Source organism: Tachyglossus aculeatus, chromosome 2, assembly GCF_015852505.1.
Source record: "Tachyglossus aculeatus isolate mTacAcu1 chromosome 2, mTacAcu1.pri, whole genome shotgun sequence".
Classification (NCBI taxonomy): Eukaryota; Metazoa; Chordata; class Mammalia; order Monotremata; family Tachyglossidae; genus Tachyglossus; species Tachyglossus aculeatus.
Genome location: NC_052067.1, coordinates 171030788 through 171050433, shown reverse-complemented (window position 1 = coordinate 171050433; position 19646 = coordinate 171030788). Strand labels below are relative to the sequence as shown.

Sequence of the window (19646 nt, the reverse complement as noted above, 5' to 3'; positions counted from 1 at the left end):
AATCTGTGGCGGTCGGAGACGGGACGGGGTGACACAGTTATGGTCTCCACTCTTTGTGGCTTCAGGTGGACGACAAGCGGTTGGATTTGAGAGTCCCAGACGAGCAGAAAATTGACGCCACCAAAATGAGCCGCTTCGTCGAGATGAACAAACTTCACCTGGTGACCGAGTATAGCCCCATGGTAATGAATCGTTCCCGCTGGCCACCCCCCAGTCCCCTGGCCGGCCCCCTTTAGACTCTCTCAGACCTCTGGAGACCCTCCCCTCAGGACACACTGACCCCATCCAGGCCCCCCGTAGACCCCACCCTAACCCTCTTCCAGATTCTCCCAATCCTCCCTGGATCTCCTCAGACCCCTCAGACGCCCCTCAGGACGCACTAACCCCATCCAGGCCCCCCATAGACCCCACCTTAACCCCCTCCCAGATCCTCCCAATCTCCGCCCACCTCCCTGGATCTCCTCAGACCCCTCAGACCCCCCTCAGGACACATTGACCCCACCCAGGCCACCCCAGACCCCACCCTAACCCCCTCCCAGATTCTCCCAATCCCCCCCAGCCTCCCTGTATGTCCTCAGACCCCCCTCAGGACACACTGACTCCATCCAGGCCCCCCATAGACCCCACCTTAACCCACTTCCAGATCCTCCCAATCCCCCCAGTCTCCCTGGATCTCCTCAGACCCCTCAGACCCCCCCCCCATTCAGTATATACTGGCCCCATCCAGGCCCCCCATAGACCCCACCCTAACCCCTTCCCAGATCCTCCCAATCCCCCCCCCCCCCCACCTCCCTGGATTTCCTCAGGCCCCTCAGATCCCCCTCAGGACACACTGGCCCCATCCAGGCTCCCCATAGACCCCACCCTAACCCCCTCCCAGATTCTCCCAATCCCCCCCAGCCTCCCTGTATCTCCTCAGACCCCCCTCAGGACACACTGACCCCATCCAGACCCCCCATAGATCCCACCCTAACCCCCTCCCAGATTCTCCCAATCCCCCCCAGCCTCCCTGGATCTCCTCAGACCCCCCTCAGGACACACTGACCCCATCCAGGCCCCCCCTAGACCCCACCCTAACCCCCTCCCAGATCCTCCCAATTCCCCCCAACCTCGCTGGATGTCCTCAGACCCCTCATATCTCCCTCAGAACACACTGACCCCATTCAGACCGCCCCTAGACCCCACCCTAACCCCCTCCCAGATCCTCCCAATCCCCCCCCAACCTCCCTCGATTTCCTCAGGCCCCTCAGACGCCCCTCAGGACACACTGATCCCATCCAGGCCCCCCATAGACCTCACCCTAACTCCCTCCCAGATCCTCCCAATCCCCCCCTACCTCCCTGGATTTCCTCAGACCCCTCAAACCCCCCTCAGGACACACTGGCCCCATCCAGGCCCCCCATAGACCCCACCCCAACCCTCTCCCAGATTCTCCCAATCCCCCCACCCCCAGCCTCCCTGGATCTCCTCAGACCCCTCAGATCCCCCTCAGGACACACTGACCCCACCCAGACCCGCATAAACCCCACTCTAACCCCCTCCCAGATTCTCCCAATCCCCCTCAGCCTCCCTGGATCTCCTCAGATCCCCCTCAGGACACACTGACCCCAACCAGGCCCCCCCTAGACTCCACCCTAGCCCTCTTCCAGATTCTCCCAATCCCCCCCAGCCTCCCTGGATCTCCTCAGACCCCTCAGACCCCCCTCAGGACACACTGACCCCACCCAGACCCCCATAAACCCCACCCTAACCCCCTACCAGATTCTCCCAATCCCCCCCAACCTCCCTGGATCTCTTCAGACCCCCCTCAGGACAAACTGACCCCATCCAGGCCCCCCCCCGAGACCCCACCCTAATGCCCTCCCAGATTTTCCCAATCCCCCCCAGCCTTCCTGGATCTCCTCAGACCCCCCTCAGGACACACTGACCCCATCCAGGCCCTCCCTAGACCCCACCCTAGCCCTCTTCCAGATTCTCCCAATCCCACCCAACCTCCCTGGATCTCCTGAGACCCCTCAAACCCCCAGAGACCCCAGCAGCCAGACAGGAGGGTCAGAGGCTGGGGAATTGATAGATTGGAGTCCTGAGGAAGGAAGCGGAGCTCTTCTGTGGTGTCCCATCCATTCATTCAATCATATTTATTGAGCGCTTACTGTGTACAGATCGCTGGACTAAGCGCTTGGAAGGTACAATTCGGCAACATCCTATCCTGGACTCATGATGATAATGATGATGGCATTTGTTAAGCGCTTACTATGTGCAAAGCACTGTTCTAAGCGCTGGTGGGGATACAAAGTGATCAGGTTGTCCCAAGTGGGGCTCACAGTCTTCATCCCCATTTTACAGATGAGGTCACTGAGGCTCAGAGAATAATAATAATAATAATGATGGTATTTGCCAAGCACTTACTATGTGCCAAGCACTGTTCTAAGCACTGGTGGGGGGATACAAGGTGATCAGGCTGTCCCACGTGGGGCTCACAGTCTTCATCCCCATTTTCCAGATGAGGCTCAGAGAAGAAGAATAATAATAAAATAATAATAATGGCATTTATTAAGCACTGACTATGTGCAAAGCATTGTTCTTAGCGCTGGGGAGGTTACAAGGTGATCAGATTGTCCCATGGGGGGCTCACAGTCTTAATCCCCATTTTACAGATGAGGTAACTGAGGCCCAGAGAAGTGAAGTGACTTGCCCAAGATCACACAGCAGACATGGCAAAGCCGGGATTAGAACCCAAGACCTCTGATCCCAAGCCCGGGCTCTTTCCAATGAGCCACGCTGCTTCTCTAAGTAGTCTTCCTTCCAGCGCTTAGAACAGTGCTTAGCACATAGTATTCTATTCTATTAGTACACCATTCTAGTAGTACACTACTCTAATAGTACACTATTCTATTTATTTTGTACTATTTTATTTATTTTGTACTATTCTATTTATTTTGTACTATTCTATTTAGTTTGTACTATTCTATTTAGTTTGTACTATTCTATTCATTTTGTACTATTTTATTTATTTTGTACTATTCCATTTATTTTGTACTATTTTATTTATTTTGTACTATTCTATTTATTTTGTACTATTTTATTTATTTTGTACTATTTTATTTATTTTGAACTATTCTATTTATTTTGTACTATTTTATTTATTTTGTACTATTCTATTTATTTTGTACTATTCTATTTATTTTGTTCATGATGTGCATCTAGCTTTAATTCTGTTTGTTCTGACCACTTGACACCTGTCCAAATGTTTTGTTTTGTCGTCTGTCTCCCCCCTTCTAGACTGTGAGCTCGCTGTTGGGTAGGGACCATCTCTAGATGTTGCCAACTTGGACTTCCCAAGCGCTTAGTCCAGTGCTCTGCACACAGTAAGCGCTCAATAAATAGAATTGATTGAATGAATGAATAATAATAATGATGGCATTTATTAAGTGCTTACTATGTGCACTGTTCTAAGCGCTGGGGAGGTTACGAGGTGATCAGGTTGTCCCACGGTGGTCTCACAGTCTTAATGTTGCCAACTTGGACTTCCCAAGCGCTTACTACAGTGCTCTGCACACAGTAAGCGCTCAATAAATACGATTAATTGAATGAATGAATGAATAATAATAATGATGGCATTTATTAAGTGCTTACTATGTGCACTGTTCTAAGCGCTGGGGAGGTTACGAGGTGATCAGGTTGTCCCACGAGGGGCTCACAGTCTTAATGTTGCCAAGTTGTACTTCCCAAGTGCTTAATACAGTGCTCTGCACCCAGTAAGCGCTCAATAAATACGATGATTAATTGAATGAATGAATGAATAATAATAATGATGGCATTTATTAAGTGCTTACTATGTGCACTGTTCTAAGCGCTGGGGAGGTTACGAGGTGATCAGATTGTCCCACGGGGGGCTCACAGTCTTAATGTTGCCAAGTTATTCTTCCCAAGCGCTTAGTCCAGGGCTCTGCACACAGTAAGCGCTCAATAAATACGATTGATTGAATGAATGAATGAATAATAATGATGGCATTTATTAAGTGCTTATTACGTGCCAAGCACTGTTCTAAGCGCTGGGGAGGTTACGAGGTGATCAGGTTGTCCCACGGGGGGTTTAACAGTCTTAATGTTGCCAAGTTGTACTTCCCAAGCGCTTAGTACAGTGCTCTGCACACAGTAAGCGCTCAATAAATATGATTAATTGAATGAATGAATGAATAATAATAATGATGGCATTTATTAAGTGCTTACTATGTGCACTGTTCTAAGCGCTGGGGAGGTTACGAGGTGATCAGATTGTCCCACGGGGGGCTCACAGTCTTAATGTTGCCAAGTTATTCTTCCCAAGCGCTTAGTCCAGGGCTCTGCACACAGTAAGCGCTCAATAAATACGATTGATTGAATGAATGAATGAATAATAATGATGGCATTTATTAAGTGCTTATTACGTGCCAAGCACTGTTCTAAGCGCTGGGGAGGTTACGAGGTGATCAGGTTGTCCCACGGGGGGTTTAACAGTCTTAATGTTGCCAAGTTGTACTTCCCAAGCGCTTAGTACAGTGCTCTGCACACAGTAAGCGCTCAATAAATATGATTAATTGAATGAATGAATGAATAATAATAATGATGGCATTTATTAAGTGCTTACTATGTGCACTGTTCTAAGCGCTGGGGAGGTTACGAGGTGATCAGATTGTCCCACGGGGGGCTCACAGTCTTAATGTTGCCAAGTTATTCTTCCCAAGCGCTTAGTCCAGGGCTCTGCACACAGTAAGCGCTCAATAAATACGATTGATTGAATGAATGAATGAATAATAATGATGGCATTTATTAAGTGCTTATTACGTGCCAAGCACTGTTCTAAGCGCTGGGGAGGTTACGAGGTGATCAGGTTGTCCCACGGGGGGTTTAACAGTCTTAATGTTGCCAAGTTGTACTTCCCAAGCGCTTAGTACAGTGCTCTGCACACAGTAAGCGCTCAATAAATATGATTAATTGAATGAATGAATGAATAATAATAATGATGGCATTTATTAAGTGCTTACTATGTGCACTGTTCTAAGCGCTGGGGAGGTTACGAGGTGATCAGATTGTCCCACGGGGGGCTCACAGTCTTAATGTTGCCAAGTTGCACTTCCCAAGCGCTTAGTACAGTGCTCTGCACCCAGTAAGCGCTCAATAAATACGATTGATTGAATGAATGAATGAATGAATAATAGTAATTATGGCATTTATTAAGCGCTTACTACGTGCCAAGCACTGTTCTAAGCGCTGGGGAGGTTACAAGGAGATCAGGTTGTCCCACGGGGGGCTCACAGTCTTAATGTTGCCAAGTTGTACTTCCCAAGCGCTTAGTCCAGGGCTCTGCACACAGTAAGCGCTCAATAAATACGATTGAATGAATGAATGAATGAATAGTAAGCGCTTAACAAATACCATTATTATTATTATTATTATGAATAGTAAGCGCTTAACAAATACCATCATCATTATTATTACTATTTTTATGAATAGTGAGCGCTTAACAAATACTATTATTATTATTATTATTCCTAATGACGACTCCACATCCTCAGCAAGAACCCTAGATGGCAATGTGATATAGCGGACTCCGTGCCAGGCTGGGAGCTGGGAGACCTGAGTTCGAGTCCTGGCTCTCCTTCGGGCCTGCTGGATGCCCTTGGACAAGACGGCAACCTCTCTGTACCTCAGTTTCCTCAGGTGTAAAATCGGGATACAATTCCTGGCCTCCCTCAGCCTGAGATCATATGCCCATGGCGTAATAATAATAATAATAATAATGGCATTTATTAAGTGCTTACTATGCGCAAAGCACTGTTCTAAGCTGCTGGAGTATTCATTCATTCATTCAATTGTATTTATTAAGTGCTAACTGTGGTGTGCAGAGCACTGTACTAAGCGCTTGGGAAGTCCAAGTCAGCAGCAGATAGAGACGGTCCCTACTCATTCATTCAATCGTGGCTCAGTGGAAAGAGCCCGGGCTTTGGAGTCCGAGGTCATGGGTGCGAATCCTGGCTCAGCCACCTGTCTGCTGTGTGACCTTGGGCAAGTCACTTCACTTCTCTGAGCCTCAGTTCCCTCATCTGTAAAATGGGGATTAAGACTGTGAGCCCCCCGTGGGACAACCTGATCACTTTGTATCCCCACCAGGGCTTAGAACAGTGCTTTGCACATAGTAAGCACTTAACAAATGCCAACATTATTATTATTATTATTTATTGAGTACTTACTGTGTGCAGAGCACTGTACTAAGCGCTTGGGAAGTACAAGTTGGCAACATATAGAGACCGTCCCTACCCAACAACTGGTTCACGGTCTAGAAGGGGGAGAGAGAACAAAACAAAACATGTGTTGTTATTATTATTAACACATAATCATATAATTATTATATTATAATATAATTATATAATATAATATAATATATTACATTATATATAATTATAATATAATATATAATATAATATATAATATATAATTATAATATAATTATCACAATTATAGTATAATTATATTATAATAATAATATAATATTATTATTGTTATTATTGTTATGATTATTATTATTATCATCATCATCATCATCATCATCAAGTTGGACACAGTCCCTGTCCCACGTGGGGCTCACAGGCAAAGTAGGAAGGAGAAGATGAGCCCATTGTTGGGGTTGGGACTGTTTCTATATGTTGCTGATTTGTAATCATAATAATAATGGCATTTATTAAGCACTTGCTATGTGCCAAACACTGTTCTAAGCGCTGAGGAGGTTACAAGGTGATCAGGTTGTCCCACGGGGGGCTCACAGTCTTCACCCCCATTTTCCAGATGAGGGAACTGAGGCCCAGAGAAGTGAAGTGACTTGCCCAAAGTCCCCCAGCTGGCAAGAGGCGGAGCCGGGATTTGAACCCATGACCTCTGACTCCAAAGCCCGGGCTCTTTCCACTGAGCCACGCTGCTTCTCTAGTCCTCTACTTCCCAAGCGCTTAGTCCAGTGCTCTGCACACGGTAAGCGCTCAATAAATGAGATTGAATTCATTCATTCATTCATTCGTATTTATTGAGCACTTACTGTGTGCAGAGCACTATACTAAGCGCTTGGATGAATGAATGAATCTGACCCATCATAATGGGAAGCAGCGTGGCTCAGTGGAAAGAACCCGGGCTTTGGAGTCAGAGGTCATGGGTTCAAATCCCGGCTCCGCCACTTGTCAACAGTGTGACTTTGGGCAAGTCACTTCACTTCTCTGGGCCTCAGTTCCCTCATCTGTAAAATGGGGATGAAGACTGTGAGCCCCCCGTGGGACAACCTGATCACCTTGTAATCTCCCCAGCGCTTAGAACAGTGCTTTGCACATAGTAAGCGCTAAATAAATGCCATCATTATTATCATTATTATAATGCTTACGGAGCACTTGTAGGTTGTCTGTCTCGCCCTTCTAGGCTGTGAGCCCATTGTCAGGCAGGGATGGTCTCTATCTGTTGCCGACTTGTACTTCCCAAGCGCTTAGTACAGTGCTGTGCACACAGTAAGCGCTCAATAAATACGATTGAATGAATGACTGAACGAATGTGCTTCTTAAGCATTGTTTTGGGTGCTTGTGAGCACTAAAATGAGCGCAGTACTGGACGCTTGGAAGCACTGAACTGGATTCATTCATTCATTCAATCGTATTTATTGAGCGCTTACTGTGTGCAGAGCACTGGACTAAGCGCTTGGGAAGTCCAAGTTGGCAACATATAGAGACGGTCCCTACCCAACAACGGGCTCACATTGAACTGGAGGGCATAGGAGCACTGGACTGGGCCCCGGGGAGCATCCGAGGGAAGTTGGAGAGCCAATCGGGGACCTGGAGGAACTCCCGCACAAATCATTACTCTATTTATTTATTTATTACTCTATTTATTCATTTATTTTATTTGTCCATATTTATTCTATTTATTTTATTTTGTGAATATGTTTTGTTTTGTTGTCCGTCTCCCCCTTCTAGACTGTGAGCCCGTTGTTGGGTAGGGTCCATCTCTAGATGTGGCCGACTTGGACTTCCCAAGTGCTCAGTCCAGTGCTCCGCACCCAGTGGGCGCTCAATAAATACGATTGAATGAATGAACGAATGACCGTCTCTAGAGGTTGCCAACTTGGACTTCCCAAGCGCTCAGTCCAGTGCTCTGCACCTGGTGGGCGCTCAATAAATATGATTGAATGAATGAATGACCGTCTCTAGATGTTGCCAACTTGGACTTCCCAAGCGCTCAGTCCAGTGCTCTGCACCCAGTGGGCGATCAAGAAATACGATTGAATGAATGAATGAATGACCATCTCTAGATGTTGCCAACTTGGACTTCCCAAGCGCTCAGTCCAGTGCTCTGCACACGGTGGGTGCTCAATAAATATGATTGAATGAATGAATGAATGACCGTCTCTAGATGTCACCAACTTGGACTTCCCAAGCGCTCAGTCCAGTGCTCTGCACCCAGTAGGCGCTCAATAACTACAATTGAATGAATGAACGAACGACCGTCTCTAGATGTTGCCAACTTGGACTTCCCAAGCGCTCAGTCCAGTGCTCTGCACCCAGTGGGCGCTCAATAAATGCGATTGAATGAATGAATGAACGACCGTCTCTAGATGTTGCCAACTTGGACTTCCCAAGCGCTCAGTCCAGTGCTCTGCACCTGGTGGGCGCTCAATAAATACGATTGAATGAATGAATGAATGACCATCTCTAGATGTTGCCAACGTGGACTTCCCAAGTGCTCAGTCCAGTGCTCTGCACCAAGTGGGAGCTCAATAAATACGATTGAATGAATGAATGAATGACCGTCTCTAGATGTTGCCAACGTGGACTTCCCAAGCGCTCAGTCCAGTGCTCCGCACCCAGTGGGCGCTCAATAAATACGATTGAATGAATGAATGAATGACCGTCTCTAGATGTTGCCAACTTGGACTTCCCAATTGCTCAGTCCAGTGCTCTGCACACAGTGGGCGCTCAATAAATACGATTGAAAGAATGAATGAATGACCGTCTCTTGATGTTGCCAACTTGGACTTCCCAAGCGCTCAGTCCAGTGCTCTGCACACGGTGGGTGCTCAATAAATACGATTGAAAGAATGAATGAATGACTGTCTCTATATGTTGCCAACTTGGACTTCCCAAGCACTCAGTCCAGCGCTCTGCACACGGTAGGCGCTCAATAAATGCGATTGAATGAATGAACGAATGACCATCTCTAGATGTTGCCAACTTGTACTTCCCAAGTGCTCAGTCCAGTGCTCTGCCCATGGTAGGTGCTCAATAAATACGATTGAATGAATGAATGAACGACCGTCTCTAGATGTTGCCAACTTGGACTTCCCAAGCGCTCAGTCCAGTGCTCCGCACCCAGTAGGCGCTCAATAAATACGATTGAATGAATGAATGAATGAATGACCGTCTCTAGATGTTGCCAACTTGGACTTCCCAAGCGCTCAGTCCAGTGCTCTGCACCCAGTGGGCGCTCAATAAATACAATTGAATGAATGAATGAACGACCGTCTCTAGATGTTGCCAACTTGGACTTCCCAAGCGCTCAGTCCAGTGCTCCGCACCCAGTAGGCGCTCAATAAATACAATTGAATGAATGAATGAACGACCGTCTCTAGATGTTGCCAACTTGGACTTCCCAAGCGCTCAGTCCAGTGCTCCGCACACAGTAGGTGCTCAATAAATACGATTGAATGACCGTCTCTAGATGTTGCCAACTTGGACTTCCCAAGCGCTCAGTCCAGTGCCCCGCACCCGGTGGGCGCTCAATAAATACGATTGAATGAATGACTGAAAAAGGGGCTCCCGGTAACGGGCGGGTCTTCCCTCGCCAGACGGCCGTCGGCCTGTTCGACAGCGCCATTCGCACCCACCTCCTCCTGATCTCAGACAAGGCCTCAGAGGGCCACGCCGACAGAGTCTCCGTCTTCCGGGAGGTCGCCAAGGCCTTCCGGGGAAAGGTAAGGCCGGAGGCCGCGGGGGGAGACCTTCTGGGGCTGGGAGAGACGCCCCGAACATGAGAGAGACACCCTCTGGGGTGGGGAGAGACCCTCAGGGGGAGGAGAGACTTTCCAAGGTTGTTATTTCCACAACAACAACTTTCCAGGGTTTCCAGGGTCTCTCTGGGGATGAGAAAGGCCGGGAAAGACCTTCTCGACGGTCTCTAGATGTTGCCAACTTGTACTTCCCAAGCGCTTAGTACAGTGCTCTGCACACAGTAAGCGCTCGATAAGTACGATTGAATGGATGAATGAATCTCCTAGAATCTCCTAGATTGATTGATTGATTGATTGTGAGCCCGCTGTTGGGTAGGGACTGTCTCTATGTGTTGCCGACTTGTACTTCCCAAGCGCTTAGTACAGTGCTCTGCACACAGTAAGCGCTCAATAAATACGATTGATTGATTGATTGATTGATTGTGAGCCCGCTGTTGGGTAGGGACTGTCTCTATGTGTTGCCGACTTGTACTTCCCAAGCGCTTAGTCCAGTGCTCTGCACACAGTAAGCGCTCAATAAATACGATTGATTGATTGATTGATTGATTGTGAGCCCGCTGTTGGGTAGGGACTGTCTCTATGTGTTGCCGACTTGCCCTTCCCAAGCGCTTAGTCCAGTGCTCTGCACACAGTAAGCGCTCAATAAATATGATTGATTGATTGATTGATTGATTGTGAGCCCACTGTTGGGTAGGGACCATCTCTATGTGTTGCCGACTTGTACTTCCCAAGCGCTTAGTACAGTCCTCTGCACACAGTAAGCGCTCAATAAATACAATTGATTGATTGATTGATTGATTGATTGATTGATTGATTGTGAGCCCGCTGTTGGGTAGGGACTGTCTCTATGTGTTGCCGACTTGCCCTTCCCAAGCGCTTAGTAAAGTGCTCTGCACACAGTAAGCGCTCAATAAATACGATTGATTGATTGATTGATTGATTGATTGATTGTGAGCCCGCTGTTGGGTAGGGACCGTCTCTATGTGTTGCCTACTTGCCCTTCCCAAGCGCTTAGTACAGTGCTCTGCACACAGGAAGCGCTCAATAAATCAACTGAATGAACGAAAGACCCTTCGGGGCTTGGGTGGGGAGACACCCTTTGGGGATGGGGTTGGGTGGACATTCATTCAGTCTTTCATATTTATTGAGCGCTTACTGTGGGCCGAGAAGCAGCGGGGCTCAGCGGAAAGAGCCCGGGCTTGGGAGTCGGAGGTCATGGGTTCTAATCCCGGCTCTGCCACTTGTCAGCTGGGTGACTTTGGGCAAGTCGCTTCACTTCTCTGGGCCTCAGTTACCTTCATTCATTCATTCAATCGTATTTATTGAGCGCTTGCTGTGGGCAGAGCACTGGACTAAGCGCTTGGGAAGTACATTCATTCATTCATTCATTCAATCGTATTTATTGAGCGCTTACAGTGTGCAGAGCACTGGACTACGCGCTTGGGAAGTACATTCATTCATTCATTCAATCGTATCTATTGAGCGCTTACTGTGTGCAGAGCACTGTATTAAGCGCTTGGGAAGTACATTCATTCATTCATTCATTCAATCGTATTTATTGAGCGCTTACTGTGTGCACAGCACTGTACTAAGCTCTTGGGAAGTACATTCATTCATTCAATAGTATTTATTGAGCGCTTACTGTGTGCAGAGCACTGTACTAAGCGCTTGGAAAGTACAAGTTGGCAACAAATAGAGACGGTCCCTACCCAACAGCGGGCTCCTCTGGAAAATGGGGATTAAGTCTGTGAGCCCCATGTGGGACAACTTGATTACCTTGTATCTACCCCAGCGCTTAGAACAGTGCCTTGCACATAGTAAGCGCTTAATAAATGCCATTATTATTATTATTATTATTATTATTATTATTATTATTATTATTATTATTACTATTATTATTTTTCTCTGGGCCTCAGTTCCCTCATCTGGAAAATGGGGGTGAAGACTGTGAGTCCCCCGGGGGACAATCTGATCACCTTGTAACTTCCCCAGTGCTTAGAACAGCACTTTGCACGTAGTAAGCGCTCAATAAATACAATTGAATGAATGAATGCAGAGCACTCAACCCGAGAAGCAGCGTGGGTCAGTGGAAAGAGCCCGGGCTTGGGAGTCAGAGGTCGTGGGTTCAAATTCCGGCTCTGCCACTTGTCAGCTGGGTGACTTTGGGCAAGTCACTTCACTTCTCCGGGCCTCAGTGACCTCATCTGGAAAATGGGGATGAAGACTGTGAGCCCCACGTGGGACAACCTGATCACCTTGTAACCTCCCCAGCGCTTAGAACAGTGCTTTGCACATAGTAAGTGCTTAACAAATGTCATCATCATTCAAATCCCGGCTCCGCCACTTGTCAGCTGGGTGACTTTGGGCAAGTCACTTCACTTCTCTGGGCCTCAGTTCCCTCATCTGAAATATGGGGATGAAGACTGGGAGCCCCACGGGGGACAACCTGATCACCTTGTGACCTCCCCAGCGCTTAGAACAGCGCTTTGCACATAGTAAGCGCTCAACAAATGCCGTCATCATTATTATTATTAACTAGGTGCTTGGGAGAGTCCAATACAGCAATAAACAGGCACGTTCCCAGCCCGCCATAAGCGCAGCAGTGAGCAGGGACAGGAAAAGAGGGTCTTAAGTGGAAAATGCAGCTGACAGGGGAGATGGGATAATAATAATAATAATAATAATAATAACAATAATAATAATAATAATAATAGCACTTATTAAGCGCTTACTATGTGCAAAGCACTGTTCTAAGCGCTGGACACCCAGTTCCCTGACCCATGGCCAGACAATCCGCCCTTCCCTCGCCCATGACCGTCCTTAGCAGACTTAGTCCATGAGATTACCACTAATGATGGTATTTGGTAAGCGCTTACTATTCATTCATTCATTCATTCAGTGGTATTTATTGAGCGCTTACTGTGTGCGGAGCACTGGACTAAGCGCTTGGGAAGTCCAAGTCGGCAACAGAGGCAACCCCTCCCCAACAACGGGCCCGCAGTCTAGAAGGGGGAGACAGACAACAAAACAAAACAAGCAGGAAGGGGTCAATACTGTGTGCGAAGCACTGTTCTAAGCGCTGATAATAATAATAATCACGGTCTTTGTTACTCTATTTATTTTACTTGTACATATTGATTCTATTTTATTTTGTTAATATGTTTTGTTCTGTTCCCTGTCTCCCCCTTCTAGACTGTGAGCACACTGTGGGTAGGGACCGTCTCTAGATGTTGCCAAATTGGACTTCCCAAGCGCTTAGTACAGTAAGCGCTCAATAAATACGATTGAATGAATGAATGAATGAATGTTAAGCGCTTACTATGTGCCAAGCACCGTTCTAAGCGCTGGGGGAGGTACAAGGTCAACAGGTTGTCCCCCGTGGGGCTCACAGTCTTCATCCCCATTTGACAGACGAGGTCACTGAGGCCCAGAGAAGTGAAGCGACTCGCCCAAGGTCTCACCCAGCTGACAAGCGGCGGAGGTGGGATTCGAACCCACGCCTTCTGACTCCCAAATCCGGGCTCTTTCCACTGAGCCACGCTACTTTTCCAGATTAAGTCCGGTCCTCACTCTTAGCAAAGCGCTGCCCCTGCCAGCCCCGCCCCAGGCTGGCCGTATGACCTTGGGTGGGTCACTTCACCTCTCAGGGCCTTAGTTTCCCCTTCTGTAGGATGGGCAGACCATCTCTGCTCTCCCTTTCCCTTAGTTCCTGCCCCTCCCTGGGTTCAATCAATCAATCAATCAATCAATCAATCGTATTTATTGAGCGCTTACTCTGTGCAGAGCACTGTACTAAGCGCTTGGGAAGTACAAGTCAGCAACACATAGAGGGTCCCTACCCAACAGTGGGCTCACAGTCTAAAAGGGGGAGACAGAGAACAAAACCAAACATACTAACAAAATAAAATAAATAGAATAGATATGTACAAGTAAGATAAATAAATAAAAATAAATAAATAAATACATAAATACATAAATACATAAATAAATAGAGTAATAAATATGTACAAACATATATACATATATACAGGTTCACACTCTGTCACCCGTCTGATTTTCCTGTGCTTGTCCTGAGCGCAGTGTTTGGCACACAGTAAGTAGTCACAGAGACACGGCGCTCCCTGCCCTGGCTGGCTGTGGTATAATAATAATAATAATAATAATAATAATAATAATAATAATAATAATAGCGTTTATTAAATGCTTACTACATGCCAAGCACTGTTCTAAGCGCTGGGGAGGTTACAAGGTGATCAGGTTGTCCCACGGAGGGTCTCACAGTCTTCAGCCCCATTTACAGATGAGGTCACTGAGGCCCAGAGAATAATAATAATAATAATAATAATAATAATAATAATAATAATAATAATGGCATTTATTAAGCGCTTACGGTGTGCAAAGCACTTGCCCAAAGTCACACCACTGACGGGTGGCGGAGCCGGGATTAGAACCCAGGACCTCTGACTCCAAAGCCCGGGCTCTTTCCACTGAGCCACGCTGCTTGGTATCCAAGCGCTTAGTACAGTGCTCTGCACACAGTAAGCGCTCAATAAATACGAATGAAGGAATGAATGAATTAATTAATTACTTAATTGAGGGCTGGTGTTTGGAGCTGATGGCCCCCTCCTTCCCCTGCTGACCGGTAGTGGTGTCCAGCAGGACAGATCTGGGAGCCGACGGCCTCCTCCCTTCCTCTCTGACCGGTGGTGGTATCTGTCGGGCCTGTTCTGGGAGCTGATGGACCCCTCCATTCCCTGTTAGCCGGTAGTGGTGTCCAGCAAGACATTTCTGGGAGCTGATGGCCTCCTCCCTCCCCAACTGACCGGTGGTAGTGTCTAGTAGGACAGATCTGGGAACCGACGGCATCCTCCCTCCCCCTCTGACCGGTGGTGGTATCTGTCGGGCCTGTTCTGGAAGCTGACGGCCCCCTCCATCCCCTGCTAGCCGGTAGTGGTGTCCAGCAGGACAGATCTGGGAGCCGATGGTCTCCTCCCTCCCCCTCTGACCGGTGGTGGTATCTGTCAGGCCTGTTCCGGGAGCTGATGGGCCCCTCCATCCCCTGCTAGCCGGTAGTGGTGTCCAGCAAGACATTTCTGGGAGCTGACAGACTCCTCCCTCCCCTCCTAGCCGGTAGTGGTGTCCAGCAGGACAGTTCTGGGAGCCGACGGCCTCCTTCCACCTCCTCTGACCGGTGGTGGTATCTGTCGGGCCTATTCTGGGAGCTGACGGCCCCCTCCATCCCCTGCTAGCCGGTAGTGGTGTCCAGTAAGACATTTCTGGGAACTGATGGCCTCCTCCCTCCCCTGCTAGCTGGTAGTGGTGTCCAGCAGGGCGGATGAGAGAGCTAACGGCCTCCTCCCTCTCCCTCTGACTGGTGGTGGTATCTGTCAGGCCTATTCTGGGAGCTGATGGCCTCCTCCATCCCCTGCTAGCCGGTAGTGGTGTCCAGCAAGACATTTCTTGGAGCTAACATCGTCCTCCCTCTCCTGCTAACTGGTAGTGGTGTCCAGCAGGACAGATCTGGGAGCCAACGGCCTCCTCCCTCCCCCTCTGACCGGTGGTGGTATCTGTCGGGTCTATTCTGGGAGCTGATGGCTCCCTCCATCCCCTGCTAGCCAGTAGTGGTGTCCAGCAAGACATTTCTTGGAGCTAACAGCCTCCTCCCTCCCCTGCTAGCTGGTAGTGGTGTCCAGCAGGGCAGATCTGGGAGCCAACAGCCTTCTCTCTCCCCCTCTGACTGGTGGTGGTATCTGTTGGGCCTATTCTGGGAGCTGATGGCCTATTCCATCCCCTACTAGCCGGTAGTGGTGTCCAGCAGGACAAATCTAGGAGCCGGCGGCCTCCTTCCACCCCCTCTGACCGGTGGTGGTATCTGTCAGGCTTATTCTGGGAGCTGACGGCCTCCTCCCTCCCCTGCTAGCTGGTAGTGGTGTCCAGCAGGACAGATCTGGGAGCCAACGGCCTCCTCCCGCCCCCTCTGACCGGTGGTGGTATCTGTCAGGCCTGTTCTGGGAGCTGATGGCCCCCTCCATCCCCTGCTAGCCGGTAGTGGTGTCCAGCAAGACAGTTCTTGGAGTTAACAGCCTCCTCCCTCCCCTGCTAGCTGGTAGTGGTGTCCAGCAGGACAGATCTGGGAGCTGACAGCCTCCTCCCTCCCCAACTGACCGGTGGTGGTATCTGTCGGGCCTATTCTGGGAGCTGACGGCCCCCTCCCTCCCCTACTAGCCGGTAGTGGTGTCCAGCAGGACAGATCTGGGAGCCAACGGTCTCCTCTCTCCCCCTCTGACCGGTGGTGGTATCTGTCGGGCCTGTTCTGGGAGCTGACAGCCCCCTCCATCCCCTGCTAGCCGGTAGTGGTGTCCAGCAAGACATTTCTGGGAGCTGATGGCCTCCTTCCTCCCCCCTGACCAGTGGTGGTGTCCAGCAGGACAGATTTGGGAGCTGACGGCCTCCTCCCTCCCCAGCTGACCAGTGGTGTAATCTGTTAGGCCTGTTCTGGGAGCTGACGGCCCCCTCCATCCCCTGCTAGCCGGTAGTGGTGTCCAGCAGGACAAATCTGGGAGCCGACGGCCTCTTTCCACCCCCTCTGACCGGTGGTGGTATCTGTCGGGCCTATTCTGGGATCTGACAGCCTCCTCTGTCCCCTGCTAGCCGGTAGTGGTGTCCAGCAGGACCGTTCTGGGAGCCGACGGCCTCCTTCCACCCCCTCTGACAAGTGGTGGTAGCTCTCAGGCCTGTTCCGGGAGCTGATGGCCCCCTCCATCCCCTGCTAGCCAGTAGTGGTGTCCAGCAAGACATTTCTTGGAGTTAACAGCCTCCTCCCTCCCCTCCTAGCCGGTAGTGGTGTCCAGCAGGACAGATCTGGGAGCTGACAGCCTCCTCCCTCCCCAACTGACCGGTGGTGGTAACTGTCGGGCCTATTCTGGGAACTGACAGCCCCCTCCATCCCCTGCTAGCCAGTAGTGGTGCCCAGCAGGACAGTTCTGGGAGCCGACGGCATCCTTCCACCCCCTCTGACCAGTGGTGGTATCTGTCGGGCCTATTCTGGGAACTGACAGCCCCCTCCATCCCCTGCTAGCCAGTAGTGGTGTCCAGCAGGACAGTTCTGGGAGCCGACGGCATCCTTCCACCCCCTCTGACCAGTGGTGGTATCTGTCGGGCCTATTCTGGTAGCTGACGGCCCCCTCCAGCCCCTGCTAGCCAGTAGTGGTGTCCAGCAAGACATTTCTTGGAGCTAACAGCCCCCTCCGTCCCCTGCTAGCCGGTAGTGGTGTCCAGCAGGACATTTCTGGGAGCTGACGGCCCCTTTCCTCCCTCCCTCTCTCCCTCCCCGTGCCCGTCCATCCCTCCGTGCCTCCGGTGGGCCTCTGCCCGGCCCCGTCGGGCGGGCCAGGCCTTGTTCGTGCTAGCGGACGGCGGGGCGCAGGCCAACGAGCGCCTGGTGGGCTTCTTCAAGCTGCGGCGGTCTCAGCTGCCCGCGCTGGCCGCCTACGACACGGAGGACGAGGCCTGGGACACGCTGCCCCTCGCCCGCATCACGCCCGGCGTCGTCCGAGACTTCTGCGCCCGCTTCCTGAGGGACAGGCGAGAGGTGAGACTTTTTAGATAGTTGAGGCTTTTTAGACTGTAAGCCCACTGCGGGGTAGGGACTGTCTCTATATGTTGCCAACTTGGACTTCCCAAGCGCTCAGTCCGGTGCTCTGCACACAGTAAGCGCTCAATAAATACCATTGATTGATTGAGAAGCAGGCCCAGCCGGCCCGTCCAGTCCTGGCGGCCCTCCCAACGCGTTGTGGGGGGCTTCTTAATAATAATAATCAATCATCAATCAATCAATCGTATTTATTGAGCACTTACTGTGTGCAGAGCACTGGACTGAGCGCTTGGGAAGTACAAGTTGGCAACACATAGAGACGGTCCCTACCCAACAGTGGGCTCACAGTCTGGGAGGGGGAGACAGAGAACAGAAGAAAACAAAACGTATTAACAAAATAAAATAAATGGAATAGGTATGTACAAGTAAAATAAATAAATAAATAGAGTAATAAATACGCACAAACATATATACATATATGCGGGTGCTGTGGGGAAGGGAAGGAGGTAAGGCGGGCGTAATAAGTTGGCAACATCTAGAGACAGTCCCTACCCAACAGTGGGCTCACAGTCTAAAAGGGGGAGACGGAGAACAAAAACCAAAACGTACTAACAAAATAAAATAAATAGACTAGATATGGACAAGTAAAATAAATAAATAAATAAATAGAATAATAAATCTGTACAAACATATATACATATATACAGGTGCTGTGGGGAAGGGAGGAGGTAAGATGTAATAATATCGTTATTATTATTGCATCCCCCCAGCGTGCAGAACAGTGCGTTGCACATAGTAAGCGCTTAATAAATGTCATTATTATTATTATTATTATTAACAAATCCCGTAAACCTCTCCTCCACTCTGTGCCAGGGAGACGACAGTGGCAAGGACGGCAGCGGCGACGGTGGGCACCTGGAATTGGATCCCGGATTCTCCAAGGTGGAGCTGTGAGGCCCCCCGGCCCCCCCGCAGATCATCATCAATCATCAATCATATTTACTGAGCGCTTACTGTGTGCAGAGCACTGTACTAAGCGCTTGGGGAGTGCAAATTGGCAACATACAGAGACAGTCCCTACCCAACAGCGGGCTCACAGTCTAAAAGGGGGAGACGGAGAACAAAAACCAAAACGTACTAACAAAATAAAATGAATAGACTAGATATGTACAAGTAAAATAAACAAATAAATAAATAGAATAATAAATATGTACAAACATATATACATATCTACAGGTGCTGTGGGGAAGGGAGGAGGTAAGATGTAATAATATCGTTATTATTATTGCATCCCCCCAGCATGCAGAACAGTGCGTTGCACACAGTAAGCGCTTAATAAATGTCATTATTATTATTATTATTATTATTATTATTATTATTATTATTATTATTATGAACAAATCCCGGAAACCTCTCCTCCACTCTGTGCCAGGGAGACGACAGTGGCAAGGATGGCAGCGGCGATGGTGGGCACCTGGAATTGGATCCCGGATTCTCCAAGGAGGAGCTGTGATGCCCCCCGGCCCTCCCGCAGATCCCAACCTTCCCGCCCTCTGACCCCTGACCTCTGACCCCTGACCTCTGCCCCTGGCCAACAGCACCCTGCCCCATCCCACGGTCTGCCCCGACCCTGTGCTGAGCGTCGGATTTCTAGAGTGTGAGCCCGCTGTCGGGTAGGGACCATCTCTAGATGTTGCCAACTTGGACTTCCCAAGCGCTTAGTACAGTGCTCTGCACTCGGTAAGTGCTCAATAAATACGATTGAATGAATGAGGGGCCATCTCTAGATGTTGCCCATTTGTACTTCCCAAGCGCTTAGTACAGTGCTCTGCACTCAGTAAGTGCTCAATAAATACGATTGAATGAATGAGGGACCATCTCTAGATGTTGCCCATTTGTACTTCCCAAGCGCTTAGTACAGTGCTCTGCACTCGGTAAATGCTCAATAAATACGATTGAATGAATGAGGGACCATCTCTAGATGTTGCCCATTTGTACTTCCCAAGCGCTTAGTACAGTGCTCTGCACACGGTA

General features: G+C 49.3%; 1 protein-coding gene across 1 annotated transcript in view; it reads left to right on the top strand.

Moving 5' to 3' along the window:
• Positions 1-19125, top strand: part of ERP27 (endoplasmic reticulum protein 27) — a 38358-nt gene extending 19233 nt beyond the window's left edge. The window contains exons 4-8 of the mRNA XM_038765350.1: positions 66-182; positions 9857-9982; positions 17412-17609; positions 18486-18554; positions 19045-19125. Of these exons, the coding sequence (XP_038621278.1) occupies positions 66-182; positions 9857-9982; positions 17412-17609; positions 18486-18554; positions 19045-19125 (591 nt within the window). The remainder of the gene's footprint in view (positions 1-65; positions 183-9856; positions 9983-17411; positions 17610-18485; positions 18555-19044) is intronic.
• The last annotated feature ends 521 nt before the right edge of the window (positions 19126-19646 follow it).